Here is a 17,288-nt window from a genome sequence, read left to right as displayed (position 1 = left end):
CCCTACAATAATGAATCCAGTGCTCTAAAGCTCACAATTAAAATGTTACCTCGTATTTCTTCTCGCTGACGACGTGGCTACAAAGGCAGAGCATGCACTCTAAAGGGTCTGCCAAAAACAAAAAGCTACAATGAAGCCCTTTTTGAATGCTATCATATTTGGAGTCCATGCCTGAAACTCTGTAATTCTGCTGTACAAACTGCAGAAATGAAAAGCCAGAGTGCATTATTTAAATAATCGTGTTTGCAGATAATTACTTCTAACGGCTCATTTCTTTATACGGCTTAAATAAAACTTCAAAAATAAAACTTTCTGCATGTTTTTATTATTGTTTTTATCTTTGATTTCTTTAGTTTCTTTTGAATCTCCACTTTCTCAAGCATTTTTTTTTAAATTTGTATCCACTAGTAACATATTCTAACATAAGTTGCCATTTGAAATCTAAATCAGTCCTATGCATAGCTTCCCTGTAATTTAACATGATGTTTTGTGCATTTGGAAACACGATCCTGACATGATTTGACATGCAGTTCCAACTATGATGCTAGGATGGGAAAACAGTGAGTGTTGTTTAATAAATGAATAAATCTGTGGATTCTACTAACACATCATCAACAACCAGGCAAAGTGAGCAACTAGTTAATTCTTTTAACTGCAAATTTGTTTGGCAAAAGCACCAAGGCACAATTAGAAACTGATATGATATGGTCTCTGAGGCTTCTTACTTCATTTTTAACTTGTTCGTGGGCCCTGGGTTGAATTTTATTCTGTTCTAAAAATATTTTACAGCCTTATCAGTTGTGAGCACTGCAGACTATTTTCTTCTTTTTTTCCCATCTTCTTCTTAATTTCTCCTATTTAAAGGGTTATAATCCTTCAGCTTTCTCTCAGCTCTTTGTGAAAGTCCTGTATTTGCAACGAGGCTGGGAACCACTCATCAGCTGCCAACTGGTATGCAACCACTGAAGGTGCTTCTTACTTACAAGCATGGTTTTGCCATTTCATTTGATACATTCATGATGCATATAAAGTAAAGAGCTATTCAGTGGACCACACTGACAAAGTACATGTAGGTTGACATACAGTAGTGAATGTAGCATTATAGCTGTAATGAAAAACTGACTACATAAATAATAATGATTCAGTGGAAATGGTAAACAGAGGGTTGGTCAAAGAGGAATCAAATAATAGTGTTTATGAGAGCAACAAATCAACCTACTCATGTAGGTCTCATAGAGAGCTAACTGCCTGCCCTAGTCCCCTCGACTCACAGAAACCCCAGCAGACACTAAGTGTCGCACTGGGTGAACTCAGTAAGTCACCCAGTCACTGTGTGTTGTCCTCACCAGTGCTGCCAAGTACGGCCAGCCTCTGTAAATGAAATGCCAGCTGCTGGAGTAATGTTCCAGCAACATGTCACAGCCAAATTCCTTCCCCGGCAAGTGGACAATGCCAGAGCCAGGTCCAAGTCTGGGAGCCAGAGGGAGAGGGGGAGCGAGAAAGCAATAGCTTGATGTACACACACAGAAGCAGATGGAATAAACTGAGCTGAGAGAAGTCTCATCTAAGAGGTGGAGAAGGGCATGGTCCAACGGCATCATCCCACTGCCGAGTGTGGGCCACAGCCAAAATGTAGAATAACCAAATATTAGTCTTTCCCTAATGAGAACTCCCTTTCAATGTTGAGGACTCCAGAGAAAGACTTTGAAAGCATTTCAAAACCACAACACCAGTCTCATCAATGCATATCCTCTCAAAAGCTGTGAGCCAGTGCGGCCAGAGAGTGAAGCATGATCTGGATATCAAACAACCGTGCACAGGTAGATTCCTGCTCTGTGCTGGCTGTGTTCTGCTGTGTGCTTTGACAGGTCTGGCCGTTCCCGCTGCTTTGGAGACAAACTCTGCTCAGGGGTCAGCACCCGCCACGCCGTCCAACCCCAACCCATCCTGCACCCTCCCCGACTCACTGGTACCTTATATCAGTCGAGGCCACATCTCCTAACCTGTTCTCCCACTCAGGGAAGTCTCCAGCGAGACAGCATGACTGACAAGTAGAAATAGGAACTGGCAAGATAGACATGAAAAAAAGTCTTCTCACAACTCGTGCACCAGCCGCATCCTATTTCAGTCCTGCCAAGCCAACACCCCCTCCAGTGCGCGCACACACACACACACACACACACGCAAAGCAATGCTGGTGGAAAAACAAAGTGCTCTTTAACACTGTATCTCTTTATGAAAACCGCCAGAAGAGACACTGGAACACAGTGATGGGATATTGATCTAATTATGGATTACTTGTATTGTATTATGCTTTTTTATATATTAAAAAAAGATAAAACATTATGTTTTTGTTGTTTTGATGCCTATCTGCATCAAATTTAAATGAAGCACTGTCATGGTATGCGGTTACAACTAAACTCCTTTCAAATGAAAAAGCATTTACATATTTTTTATGATACTATGAAACTGCATGTGGCAGGAAAAATAACAAGAAAATACAAAAACATACACGATTCGCATGTGCAGAATAAAGGAATGCCACATAAAACCAAATAACAGACAGTAAAAACAGACATTCAGTTGTAGAGAAGCACATGAAAGTTACACAACTATTTGCTGTTATTATAAAACAGACCTCTTCTGTATAAATACATTCTATTTTGCTTTGTTTCCTACAGTATGGGGCCCAGAGGTGCCAGGGAGGAGAAACACTGAACTCGGCAGATGGATTTCCAAATTTATCCTCTAGTTTTATATCCTACATTTTTTTTTTTCTGTGCTTTAAGCTCTGTCTTTTGCAGCTAAGATGAAGCCACCAAGCTGCTACTTAATGAAAGTACTGAGTAACTATTAGTGATTTACTGCGCTGTGGATCAGGTTGAGAACAAGAATCATTTTTGCAGTTGAAGTTTAATTAGTTATGCTGGAAATGTATGCTCACTTGTAATCATGTGTTCTAATAGTGTAGATCTGTTCAAAGTTTGGTCAATTAAAGGCAGTTTCCACCAACTCTCACAGATTTTAGGTTTTTGACAGTCTGGAAGGAGTACACACCTGACGATCGAGTATGACACGCTGAACAACTAGTTACAGTAATGCAATGAGTTAATCCCATGACAACAGAAATGATTACATTACATACCAAAACAAGCTTTAATGGTAATCCTACAGCAATTTGGGCGAGATCCTGAATAGAGATGTGGGGCCTTTAGAGCTACAGAGGGACTTGAAGCAGCATTAAAAAAGCCTTAAAAATGAAAGAGATTCGCTGTTGGATGCGGTGCATGCTTGCTAGCGCTCCCTCAAGTCATCCAATTTGTGGGATTTTTGCTGCTCAGATTAACGTAGTCACTGTCGCAAAACTAACTTCACTTGGAAAACAAACGTATTAGTTAATGCCTAATACAGCATTAACTAATATTTAACTAATGTACCCTTATTAGAACGCATTCACAGTTAATTTAAATTGGTTATTGGCAGTCATTCGGCTGGTAAGCCTTCAGCTGAGCTCCTGCTTTTTAATAACATACTATATTTCTCATCTGACTCATCCTATCTCTTCCCGGTGCCCGTCCTATGCTGTTTGAGTGATGATCAGATAATATGAATCTTGGAATATGTCTGATGTGTGTGACATTTTTTTATAACTTTGTTGGATCAAACTTTAAAATGATATCTGTCAAAAAGGAAATAGCCTTCCATCACTGCCTTTTTAAATGTACCCACAGTTATAGCATATTTATGGTAATATGAGAATAGCAATGATTTGCTGCTGTGGCTCTGAATACCAACTGTGTTTGGGAGCTGCAACAAACAAAAGTATGACCTTGATGACTGAGGGGTCAGCTTGTTTGCCCGGAACAACAAACAGGCTGACCTGTCTCCTCCTACCAACTTCTAACAAAGAGATAAATGTAGAAATTACAGTCATGCCTGAATGTTTTTTGAACCTGTTTCAATTTTGCTGGGCACACAATGAATCAGACAGCAGCTAGGGCAATTAACAAGGAGAGACATTATGGTAATGAGAGCGTGGAGCTTGTAAGGTCACTCTCATCGTGCATGTTAAGCCATGACTCAGGGCAGGGATTCTGCGCCACCGGATTAATTGAAGGCAGCATAAAGGAATGAGGTGCAGAATTACTTTACCTGATTTGTCACACACAGACATGTGGTGGAAAAAAGAAAACAGTCTGTGGACCACACTTCATTGGGTTTATTTAATCATCTTCATGATTTGATTCTGGGGCTACAGTGAGAAAAGCTGCAGCTGGGTGTGAAAAAAAAGAGAATTGAGCAGTAAACAAATAAGTGAATTAATGACATTATATGCGATGGAAGATGACATTATGAAATATTTTATACTTCAGAACACCTGATGGAATTTTAAACAGAAAAATCAAAGCAGCGTATTTAAAAGGCGCTGGGGTACATGTATAGAAAAAAACAAACTCAATAAATAGACTAAATTAAACTGTGATACAAATGATTTTGTCAAGTTACAATATCCAAGGTTAAAATGTAATTAACACACCACCAAGCTGTGCTAACACATTCATTTAGCTAGTTATGTTATACTGTAAATTATTTCAGAAACTAGAATAAATGCAAAACGTTGCTCGGAATCGAGGGCCTGCACAGCTATACCCCCATATCCCTCTGATAGAAAAGATCATTTCACGACGTGGTCTCAATGCAGAAGACTCCCATTTCTATCGTGCACACTTTCAATAAATTAGATTTAAGCACTTTCTGAATTCTTTTACGATTGTGTATCTCCTGATTGAAATAAAGTCAGCTATTGTATACAGTATAAGCTGCTTATCTCACCAAATAACTATTGGGATTAGAGCCTGTAGGGATATCACAATATCAGAATCTCATAGTGCCAACACAACTGAAATTCTAAACAATAGCAATTCCGTACCACAGAAAAATAAATACATTTATCAAAAAAGTAAGAAAAGTAAGTAAGAAAGTCATTAATGTTACTTGCAAACCTTTTCTAAGGTGGCACAGCCTTTTAACTGACTCAGCTGGTTTGGTTCTTGTTCTTGAACCACGTTCTGAGAATTACAACCAAAACTAGATGCAAGGTGGATCCAAATAGGAGTTATGATAACATCAGCATCATACTGTAAGTAGTTGTGTATTAAACAACAAAAAGGCAAAATAGAATCCAGAAGAATACAACTAAAAGTTTGCCAACCACCAGTAAACATATAAAGAAGCAAATTAAACGGGGAGGAAGTGTGTTGCTGAAAATATATTTTTATTTTCGAAGTGAACATCTTTCACATTTTCAGCAGATGCGTGAAGGCTGTGTTTAAGTTCTCACTCTAACTATAAGTGATTGACCATCTTTCCTGTTTTTACAGGTCTGTTGTTATTCTGCATCGTGTCCACTGAGATGTAATTGTTCTGCAGTCTAAATGCATTGGTTCTCCTCAGGGTGCTGGTTCTGTGGTCCCCGAATGGAACTAGTTGGTACATAGGAAGCAGTAGATACAGCCGTTGCAAATCACAAACATTAAAGGTAACATTTCGACAGTAAGTCGCTAAGTAAAATTAACAACTGAAAGTCTCACCTTGAAATCTTTGAAAAGCTCAAGATGTCTGTCCTTGAGATACTTAGCTAAGTCTGAGATGCTTCCACCTTTCATTCCAAAAGCTCTGAGATGCCACTTGCATACCAGCTTTTGGTTGCATTAAAAGTGTTGCTTTACATGCACTCCCTGACACCATTATAGTGGTGTTATGCTGTAATCATCAATTCTGAAAAAAAAGTATTATAGGGGGGTAATGAAAAAATGTAGCATGCTTATTAGGTCTTAAACTTAAATGTAGAAGTGTAGACGTACATAAATAACAGATCTATAGAAATAATTTATTACAGTAATGTATGAAAACCATTTGGTTTGTTTGAGATTGAACAGGATACTGGAGGTTTTATGCTTTTTGTTAGTTTCTAGGTGTCAAATACAAGATGTTTTGTACCAAAGTCAAAGACTTCAAAGCTTCAAACTAAACTCTTTTGGACTGCAAAAATATCTCTGTTACTCTGTTATTGTATTCTATTGATTTAGTATATTAGTAATTGCTTTTAATATATTTCTTACCTTATTTTTTTACTGTTATTGATTAGGAACTGAAGTATTTCTTTTAGGATTCTGTTTTAATTCTCTAGGCCCAGAGGCCCATGAGGTCAGGAGGCCCTGCAGACAGAAAATAGCTTAAAATAAAGAGACATAAGAAAAGAAAAATCACACAAGAGCCAAAAAGAGACACAAACCAATGACTCTTACAATGGTTTTTCTTTTGGGGGTGGAAGGTAGGAAGCTTTTACATGTGTGTGCCCAGGGACCAGTCTTGTATTACACCATGAGTACAGGTGTGAGCCTCTTAAGTGACATTATCATGGAAAATTGATCAAATAACCACAAAGAGACACAGAGTAAGTAGAAATTTATGTAGAACAATTACAAGTGGATATACAGCACCAAGAAATGAAGACAATTTACCAAAGAGAGACAAACCAGGTGTCTATAGTGGCTATGGTTCTTTATACCATTAAATCCACTTAGAGGCAGTGTGAGTGACGTCTCTGGACTGCTCACTCAGGACAATCTGTCATTATCTGCATCATAAGTAACAGCACATCAGCAGTTTCACTACTTAAGTACACAAAACCGTAAATACGGCACACAAAGGAAGACGTTAATCAAACGTTTACGGAGCCTTTCATCGTGTCAATATGCATTAGCTACTGACTGATTGCCATTTGTCTAATGAATCAATCCCCACCTTCTAACTTAACAGTATATGCCATTAATTCCCTGATGAGCAGGGTCGCTGCTGATCCAAAAATAACCACGCAGCTCGCTGGATAGCTCTCTACGGCACAGAATGGAGGACAAGAGACAAATATAAACATAAAGATGATCAGACCTTTTTTATTTTGCCTCATTTCCTCTTCTTTGTGTGGACTTAAGACATACAACTGACTTTCAGACTCCTTGTTGCAGCTTGCGCTGGAAGCGAGTAGCTATAAAGACACTCTCTTAGCTTTTGTGTTTTGAAAAGGTCCAGTTATTACACACACAGTCCATTTCAGGTCTCAAGTGGGAAACAGTATTGATTGAGCCACAAATCCAACAAAAGGAGCTTAAACTGAGTAACACCCACTTCCCAATATCAATCTAGAAACATGACTCAGCAAGAACTCGCTGTTTAAAAAAAAAAAAAAGGAAATCTGTTATTCCCCAGAGATAAGCCACTGTTTTCAATCAGCAGCCAACACGCTGCCGCCGCCAGTGCTTTCCAGCTGGAATCAGACCAAGCAGCTACGCTGGCCTAACGTTTAACACCTCAACAGCTCTGGGAATAAAACACAAGGACTCTGATTTCATTTCTGCCTTCCCTTCACCCACTCTGTCCTTCTTCTCGTTTTCATTACACCACCCTCCCCCCCTCACCATGTAATTTCTCTTCCCTCCTCCATTACTTTCCTTTCCTTCCCATTCCTCGTCTCTGGTGGGTTGAGGTTTTTTGGCAGAGTTCCCAGATAAGAGAGTGGTATGAAAGCTGCATGGAGGAACAGTTATTTGAGGCAGTGTGCTCTGATCAGAGCTGTTTCAGATCACAGTGACAGAGACTCTCCTTATCATAGCCGTGGCTCATGGCTCAGGGCACCAAGGTATTCCATTTGACTTCCCCTGGACAACTGAAAAGTTACAGTAAGAGAAGCCACTGCACATCCATCCTAACAACTATATCATGTCAAAAGAAATGCTGCATGTCTTCAGTGACTGTAAGCAAGCAACCAGCAGAGAAATAGTGGAGAAGCATTTGAGGTTTCTAGTTTTACAGAAAAGCATGTGTGTGTTACTGAGTTCAGAGCCAAACAATTTCTCAGAAGCCACACTGGGAAAGTTTTTGAAGCGTTTCACACTAGTCATTTATTCATCTTGCAGAACTATAACCATCTAGCTAAATCCATCTAGTACATATAGCTAGGTACATCCAGACCACGCACTCAAAATCCTAAATAATATGTTAGTGCAAATACATTTATATGAAATGTAATTGAAACCATGACATCATAGTGACTATATGTTCCTAATTTATGTAAATTGATACTCACAGTTAAGAGAAAAGTGAACATATCAGTGAAATGTTACATACACCATCACTTGTGTGCCAAAATATCCCATCTTGCAGTACAACATCCAGTTTTTGTGACTTCAACTATATTAAAGTTTTTATGGTTGCGTTGGACACTCACAGCAACTGTTGATACAGCTGTTGCCTGAGTTCTTTACCAGTTAAAGCTTTATGGTTGAGCTTTTTTGAGTGGCAAAAAAAAAAAAAAAAAAACTCATATTAACTCTCAGCTAGTGTTTGGCAGCAGGTATGTGTAGGACTCTGAAGTCACTTTGAACAAGATTTTATGGTCTAATGAGAATATGAAATGATGTTTTGGTATCAGACTAGACACTATGGCTGATGACGAATGAAAGGGACAGTTGTCCTCGTTCATCTCAGGTTGTAACACCCCTAGGAGTCAGAGGTGACTTGGTGGCCTCCCTCACTAGTCCCCTAGGACTCAAATAAATCCCCTAGTTTGTGGCCAGGATACTGATTTGCCAGTAATTACACATCCCAGGTGTATTGAAACAACAATCCTTGAAACTCATTCACTGCGCTTGGGTGATCTCCATTTATTTGTGAGATTTCTATAGTCTTCCAGTTTTATTTCCTGTTGACTTTAATACCCTTCACTTATATGGATTATCAGTTCAACTGAGCTTCTGAACACAAAGCATGTTTTTTTTTCTTTCAAGTCTAAACTAAATGAATCAAACTACAGATGTGAAAGTGAGCAGAGGAGACTAACATAGAACACCAGAGGATGCTACTGGTGTAAATGTGCTTCTCCTTGGAATCCAATTATTAGCAATAATAAGACTGTAAGCTGCAGTTTGACTGAAGGACAGGCAAAAGGACAAATGGACTCATTCATTCATTTGCTGTACAAGACTCACGGTCATGAAGCCGTCCAGTAGACCCGAGTCAGGTTTGGGAGGAGCCTGCAGTCGCTCCATGGACCATTTCTCTATGATTGAGGCCACTTGGCTGTTCTCAGTATTGAGGATCCTGAAGCCCGTCATGTTCACACCACTGTATCGGTAAGGCTCCACATCCAGCGCAAACAGATCCTGGGGAGAGGAAAAATACTCACAGATATAAGAGACAGACTTTGATGGGCTTATCAACTCATGAACAGCTGGACAGTTGAAAGTTAATGAGGAAAAGAAAGTAAAAACGTTCTACAAACCCCAACCAGTCATATGATCCTATTGAGTGACTAAAGTCTTAGCTTACAAGAAACACAATGACAACTCTGTGATAAGACAGCTTTGGAGCTTTTAATAAGTATTGACAGAGCAAAGCCAGCGAGTCCCTGCTGACTTCAGTCTTCTGTGCTAATTGCTAAACATCCTAGACTCAAATGTATCCTTGCAAAGTGGGAGGTGTTTCGTGCATCCAACTGAGTTCCAGAAGATCCATTTTGACATTTTCTGTAGGTTACAGCAACCAAACTGCAGCAAAAAATCTGCAGTTAAGACATGGATCAAATGTGTGTGGCTGTGTCTTAGATGTCATATGGTACGCACTACCCGTTTCATTGACTTTTCAGAATTTTTCAGAAGCAAACTCGAAGAAGCTTCAACCAAAAACACATGTATAGTATTTCTTCATTTTTTAAAAACAGGTTTGAAGTGGGAATTTCCACTGTAGATGCATAAGGCTAATGTAATTAGCAAATTGATGCATTGATCAAACCACACTGATCACTTCCACATAGTATTAAAACAGTTAACACAAGGTAAGTGTAGAGTAAAGAGAAATCTGGCAGATAAATGGCTGCCATATGTGGCCTCAGTATGGCTGGGTTGTTCACTCTGCTGGGAGAATTAGGCTGTCAGCACCGGACTCTGTTTGCGCCAAACACAACTGTGGGAAATGACAAGCCAGCCCTCCTTCTGTCCCTGCCTCTCACACCTCAGTCATGGTTGTATTTTACTTTTCATCTTTCGAAAAACACCAGTGGGATTTTTAATTACCGCATCTCACATACTGTAAATTGTGCCATGCTGAATGACTAAGACAGAAAGGAGATACATAAACAGAGATTTTTCAATTTCAAACTGAAAATGATCCCTTTTAGCTTCTATGGCAAAGCAGCACAGACAGTTAAAAATGTAAAGAATTCAATTTTCTAAAGAATTTGACATTAAAAAAAGAAAAGGACAGTGGGAAACGGCAACGAGAGGCAAAACAGACAGAAAGAGACAGTGTTTTGATCCCTGGTAACACAGCCTCTTCACAATGAAAGTGGGATTATGTCTCAAAAAGTGTTTGATTTGAGTCAAACATGTGACCCGCAACATAGATTGTTAGTATGTTCACACTGTCAGGGAACTTAGAATAAAGTCATACAACAAGTACCTACACATTTAATTCCCACTTTCCTTTTATTATTACATTTTAACCAAATGTCCTCAGGCAAGTGCCTCAGGAATGGTGGTTGAAACACCACTAATTACAGAGAGCTGTGACTTTAATGTAAGAGTACTGATTTTTTAGTATTTGACAAATTGTTTTACTAGTGTGTACTTGCTAAGTACTGTAGATGTGTATTGTTTTGCATTTAACTGTGAAGAGCATGAGTTTGAGGTAAGAAAAGAAAGCTATCAGCTATTAGTACATTTATTTGTCTTTCAAAGGGAGAATGTTTCCACTGTCTTCAGGCCCATATGGCACATTTTACCTTTGAAAAAACATGAGCTTTCCCTAAACAACACAAATCACTTAAAAACTACATAAACGCATTTGATTTACCTAGTGGGAATGTTTTAGCTAGCTTAGAACAGAAACAGTATAAAGAAGAAGAAAGGAAAAAATAAAGATAAAACTGAAAACACAAGTTGTCATTGATCATTATGAAGAAAAAAAAAATAGAAATACAAGCTGAAAAGCAAACAAAAAAAGAAAGCTTTGTTGATGCCACAAACTAATATACTATTAATGTTTTTGGCTCTGTGTAACACATTAGTAGGAACGATGCAGTAGAAATAAATCTGAAAAGAACAAGTGAGAAAACGATGACTGAAGAGCGGTGTCGTGTCTTATTTGGGTGTCACATTTCATTCGTGGTGATTTAGTCATTCTTAGTTTGCCTTTACCATTTCACTAACTCCACTGTCATTTCAGATTCTGGCCCTCTAACAGTGGCTCCGGCCTTTTCCTGCCTCTCCCCGTTCACACCCACCTGCACATCTGTTCACCATTCCCTCATTAGCTTCTTATTATATGTACTGGCTGACTTCCACTTGTCTTCCGCCAGATTGTCTCTGCCATCACTTTCTAGCCCTGTTTGCAGTTTTTGCATTCTCTCTGTCTTTTTCCACTTGCCTGTATTTGGACCCACAGTAATGTTTTGCCTTGTTGTTCTGATATTTTTTCTTACCTTTTGCTGACCTTCTCCTGCCTGCTGACTTCATCATAGCCTGCCTTTGTCTGCATTAATGTGAATAAATGTGAACTTTTACACTATGTCACTGAGTTGTTTGCCTGGAATCCACTGTGTTTCTGAGCACTGGCATTTGGGGATATGACTTTATGGGGATATGGACCTGATGACAAAGCGTAGCTCAGCCTCTTTCTCTACTTACCAGTGTGGTGAAGATATAGTGATAATACTCTGTCATCATCCCCATGGCGAGAGCCTAAAAAAGAAAATGACAGAAGGAGGCAGAGAGAGAGAGAGAGATTTATAAATGAATAGAGAGGCACATATGATATTTTGTCATATTTTGCACACATGCATTCAGTCAGTTTGTGAGCTGTATTACCATGTAATATGAAGAGGCATATATTCTGATACACTGCTGCAGCCACAGGCACAGAGATAAGAAATAAGCACCCACCAAAAAGAAACAGCTAAATAAAGCAAAACACAGAGCTCAGTCTCCTCATACATTCAGCATATGTGAAGAATGTAGGATTCTATAGATGTTGGACTTCTGGATTATTGCCAGAAATACATATAAGGATGACACTCTGCAGTCACAACAGCTCCACAGTATAGAGAAGTAGCTTGGAGGCTGCTGTTTATTTTAATTGCTCATAGCAAAATTTGAAGAAAGAGGGGAATAACAGCTTGAGAGAAGTGATACTTATGTTGTTGACTTGAATGTGTGAAAATACAAACATGGTGTGTAACACGATGCTTTCAGTACTGGCTCTTTGTTGGGACTATCATCAGAGAAAGGTCCAAAGTTCAACATGTCTCAAAGAGCAGTATGTATAGCACCATACACTTTCACCATCTTTATCCATAATATAGATGCAAGCATTGTTTTTATATGATATATTCATGAACTTATATTTGAGCACTTCAAAGTATGGAGCTGTGGAATGGGGAATAGTTCTGCCCCAGGGGCATGGCTCGAGGGGCGACACAGGTGATTGGCCACCCTTGGTGTCACCCACTCCTCTGACTGTGTGCCCCAGTCAGACCCACCCCTGTTTCCTTGAGCTTAGAAGTTGCCTTTTTGCCACTGTACACTGGGATTTTTTTTTATAAATACTATCATTTATATAAAATTTGGGTAACCTAGTAGGTTACTATTAAGTTACTGTTGCTATCTACTATTAAATAATTACTTAGTAATTGTTAAACAATTTAAATGAAATTCCTGCATTCAGTGTAAAGAGTAAAAGGTTTATATTCTAAAGTATACAGTAGGTAAACATTTATATTTTAAAGTAAGTCCTGCAAAGATTTCTGTTACCCAATGATTACGAAATATATAATACTGTGAAATCAAAAAACTAAAGGCATGACCCATGACATGATGCAGAGCATTTTATTAGTATACACATACATCACAATATTAGTACAACATAACAGTGAGGCCTAAGTCATTGTTTTTTCACCTCGATAAAAGTAAAGCAGACAGATGCTTACAGGACATTTAGATGAATGAGTCAGGTAATATCTACGAGACCACACACGGTAAAAGTAAAGAAACCTCAATTAACATTATGAATACCTCACAAAGTACATCATTCTAATTAGAAGTACCATCTCAAATTCAATATTAGAAAGTTGGTACTAGTTGTGTGGATACTGTGCAACTGTGTGGTAAAAGGCACATGTTAATTTTGCAGCCTGTATTTTGCCTGTTGTAATGTACCTACAGCTACAGTGCCTATAAAAAGTATTCACCCCCTTGGATGTTTCATCCTTTTATTGACATTATAAGTCAGTCATGGTCAATAAATGTTGGAGATTTTGACAAAAAAAAATTTGAAAAATACTTCATTAATGTCAAAGTTAAACAGGTTTCTACAAAGTAATGTCAATTAATTAAAAGTATATATATATATATATATATATATATATATATATATATATATATATATATATATATATATATATATATATATATAAGGTGAAATCAGTGTTTGCATTAATATTCACCCCTTTAAAATGACTGTCCTAATCCAACAGAGATATTTGGTGCTGGTAGTCCCACAATTAGTGAAATGGGGATCACCTGAGTGCAGTGAATGTGTCTCAAGTAATTGCAGTATAGAAAAACCACCATTACACCATGAAGACAAAAGAACAGGTCATTGAAAAGTATAAGTCAGGGGATGGATACAAAAAAATCTCCAAGGCACTGAACATCCCCCAGAGTTCAGTGAAATCCATCATAAAGAAATGAGAGGAATATGGCACATGTCTGAATCTGCCTAGAACAGGCCATCGATGACTACTCTGCGGGAGTTACAAGCTTCAGAAACTGAGATAGGAGAGACTGTACATACAACAACTGTTGCCAAGTTCTTCAACAGTCAAAGCTTTATGGGAGAGTGGCAAGAAGAAAGACACTGTTGAAGAAAACTCATGTTAAATCATGATTTTTGCCAATAGGCATGTGAAAGACCCCATGGTCCAGTGGAAGAGTGTTTTTTGTTTTTTTGGACCAAAATTGTGCTTTTTGTCCACCAGACAAGACTCTATGTTTGGTCACACAAAACACTGCACATCACCACAAACACACCATCACTGCTGTGAAACACGGGGGTGGCAGCATCATGCTGTGGGGATGCTTCTTGGTAGCCAGCCCTGGAAGGCTTGTTAACGTAGAGGGTAAGATGAATGCGGCAAAATATAGGACAATCCTGACGGACAATCTTATTCAGTCAGCAAGACAACTACGGCTTGGGAGAAGATTTGTTTTTCAGCAAGACAATGTCCTGAAGCCTACAGTGAAAGCTACATAGAAATGGTTTACGGACAACAAGGTAAATGCTCTAGAGTGGCAGAATCAAAGCCCAGACATCAATCCAATAGAGAATTTGTGGATGGACTTGAAAAGGGCAGTTTTGCAATTAAAAATGGCATCAAATTCCAGTGTCCAGATGTGCAAGCCTAATTGAGGCCTATAGACACAGACTCCATGGTGCATCTACTAAATACTGACCTGAAGGAGGTGAATATTAATGCAAACACTGCTTTCACCTTACATATTTTTATTTAATTGACATTACTCTTTAGAAACCTGTTTTCACTTTGACATTAATGAGGTATTTTTCTAAATTTTTTTGTCAATGTCGTGAATTTTTATTGATCATGATTGTCAATAAAAGGATGAAACATCCAAGCAGGTGAATACTTTTTATAGGCACTGTATATTAGAATTTGGGTACTGCACATGTCTGGTGTAAATTCCTGTGTAATTGTAAGGTAACTGCCATGATTAGGGTGTAAGTTAGTACAGTGTTAGAAAATTAGTAGTTTGTGAAAAATTGTGATGGATATTGTGATGTATGTATATGCTAATAAAATTCTGTGCGTCATGTCATGGGCCTTCAGTTTTTTTAGTTTGATTTTAAAGTATTATACTGTATATTTTGTAATCATTAGGCAAAAGAAACCTCTGTAGGGCTCAGTTTAAAATATAAATATTTATCTACCGATTACTTATAAATAATACAATATAAACCCCAAAGAATTACATTTCTTATTCACTAAGGTTACAAAATATTTTAGATAAATATCTAACTTTTACTCCTGCTAATTATTGGGTAGTTAATAGTAAAAGTGATTGTTTTCTCATTTTGAATATTTTGGCAAAGTAAGTAAGTTGAAATAAAGTTATAATATAACACACATTTCTAGGTAATTACATTAAAATGTAAACTTTTTTTTCATACAAACATATAGTTTTTACTTTAACTTTAATTTAATTTAAATTACCTGATACTTATATTAAAATTTCAAACTATTTTTACACTAAATGCAGTTATTTTTGCTAAATTGCAAAATAATTAGTACATAGTTTTTTAGAAATTAGAGAGTTATAATGTGCTAGGTTACCGGATTCTGAATTTCAACAATATCCATAACATTAAACTGTAATATTATAACTCCGTAAGCACAATAAGCTCAAAGCAAAGCATTCAATTTGCCTAGGACCAAGAAATCAAACTGGATTTTGTTCATAGGTTGCCTGGGTTCCTTAGATATGAAGTATGGTATGGAGCTCCAACATTCAGTCTCCTGCTTTTTCACATTAATGGTATAGTCCATGACTCTGGTGAAAGTCTAACATTTTGATATGTTGACATCAGCACTGAAACAAATCCTCAACTCCTTTCAGTTCAATAATCATATCTCCCAGAATTCAGAATTCATGAACACACAGCAATGACTGGGAAAAGAGCCAATCCAACTGCATTATCACATAAAACACCATTATCAAACTGAATGAAATGTGCCCACACAAGCATGAAACACAGCACAATGCAAAGTAAGGAAAGCATTCTTCCACTGCGTGGTGCTGTCTCAACGCATATACTCGCTTGTTTTTCTTTTAAGCTGGGAAAAAATTGCGGATAATGCCTGGTAGCTTACGTTTTTAGGTAGCATCTTTTATGAAGTTCCAGCAAGCGGTGGCGATAAAAAATCGTGACTTGGAAACACTGAGGACAACTGATTGGTCAGAGACACGTTACTACTGAAATCGCAGTCATTTCGTCAACTGAACTCTGAAGTAGCAGTCTTATGCTTTGCCTCCTCACTGTGACAAGAGGCCTAATACAGAGAAAAAGGAATGGCATTACTTCAATATATGTCTCCATGTGTGTTTGCGTTTTGACAGGAGCTTAAAGCAGTTTCACGTGGGGTTGACTTGATGACCAGCTACACTGATGGGGTATTATTTAAAGTGAAAAACAAAGTACCTGTTACCAATAATAAGTACCATAGAATTAGGATGCTGCCTGTGGCGCTAATTTTTTTTTTTAACCAGGATAACATGCTGGAAGAATTGTATATTCTATTTGATCTGGCTTTTTGATGTGGTTGGACAGATGGATCTAGATAAACAGCGAAATACACACGAACAGACAGCCATTAAATTGGTTGTTTGGTTTGGTTTAAATGCACAGCTGTGACATCAGTAAAGCACAGGCCGATAGATAGAATGGTCACTGTTGTTTAAAACGTTTCACAGCTTTGTCCACTGTCTCTCTCATCTTACAAAGAGACTTTAGTAAGTTCACAGGAATACGTAGTCATTCACACCATTATCAAGGCAATCTGTCTGTAGAAATGCACCTCTGAAATGAGATTGGAAAGTAGTATCACCTTGCTCTGTATTATTTCTATTATCATCCAGACTGTGTGTGTGTGTGTGTGTGTGTGTGCGCGCACACTCGCTGTTGCACCCAATTCCAGCTGTATGTAGCTATATATTGGTGTCGGAGTTCCGCCTGCCGTGCTGAGACTTTCACTGAACCAATATGAATCACAGATTAGGACCGTGTGCAGAGGATAATTAACCAGAAAGAAAGGGATAATGTCTGACGGTATCAGATGGGGAAACCTTGAAAAAGTCTCCACCATGCCATCAGCCCACTCAGCGCTGACTCACATCGTGCCAGTTCCTATTGTGTTGATAAATAGCTAGAAATATTTCAGAGCTTATACATCTTTATTCCCATTTTTTGATGTCAAAACCAAAACAATGGGCAAACACATACTGTACACTTATAAAAGCATTGAGATTTTAAAACATGTATTAAAGCTATCAACAAGAAGGTGCGTTCAGACACAACCCAAAGCTTTCTTCTTTACTCTATTCACAGGAATTTTATTGCTGGGCTGATTCTGCATTCTGTGTATCGTCGTGGTGACACAACAG

The 17,288-nt window shown here is 38.1% G+C and overlaps 1 protein-coding gene across 3 annotated transcripts in view; it reads right to left on the bottom strand.

Annotated features, from left to right (window-relative positions):
- Positions 1 to 17,288, bottom strand: part of grik2 (glutamate receptor, ionotropic, kainate 2) — a 214,937-nt gene that overhangs the window by 116,939 nt on the left and 80,710 nt on the right. For all 3 annotated transcript variants that reach the window (XM_026369948.1, XM_026369946.1, XM_026369947.1), the window contains exons 5-6: positions 11,742 to 11,795; positions 9,048 to 9,221 (exon numbers count right to left, since the gene is read on the bottom strand). In XM_026369948.1, coding sequence (XP_026225733.1) covers positions 9,048 to 9,221; positions 11,742 to 11,795 — 228 coding nt within the window. The remainder of the gene's footprint in view (positions 1 to 9,047; positions 9,222 to 11,741; positions 11,796 to 17,288) is intronic.

Source organism: Anabas testudineus, chromosome 16, assembly GCF_900324465.2.
Source record: "Anabas testudineus chromosome 16, fAnaTes1.2, whole genome shotgun sequence".
Taxonomy (NCBI): domain Eukaryota; kingdom Metazoa; phylum Chordata; class Actinopteri; order Anabantiformes; family Anabantidae; genus Anabas; species Anabas testudineus.
The sequence above is the reverse complement of the archived record's forward strand: the minus strand, read 5'-3'. Positions and strand labels throughout refer to the sequence as shown.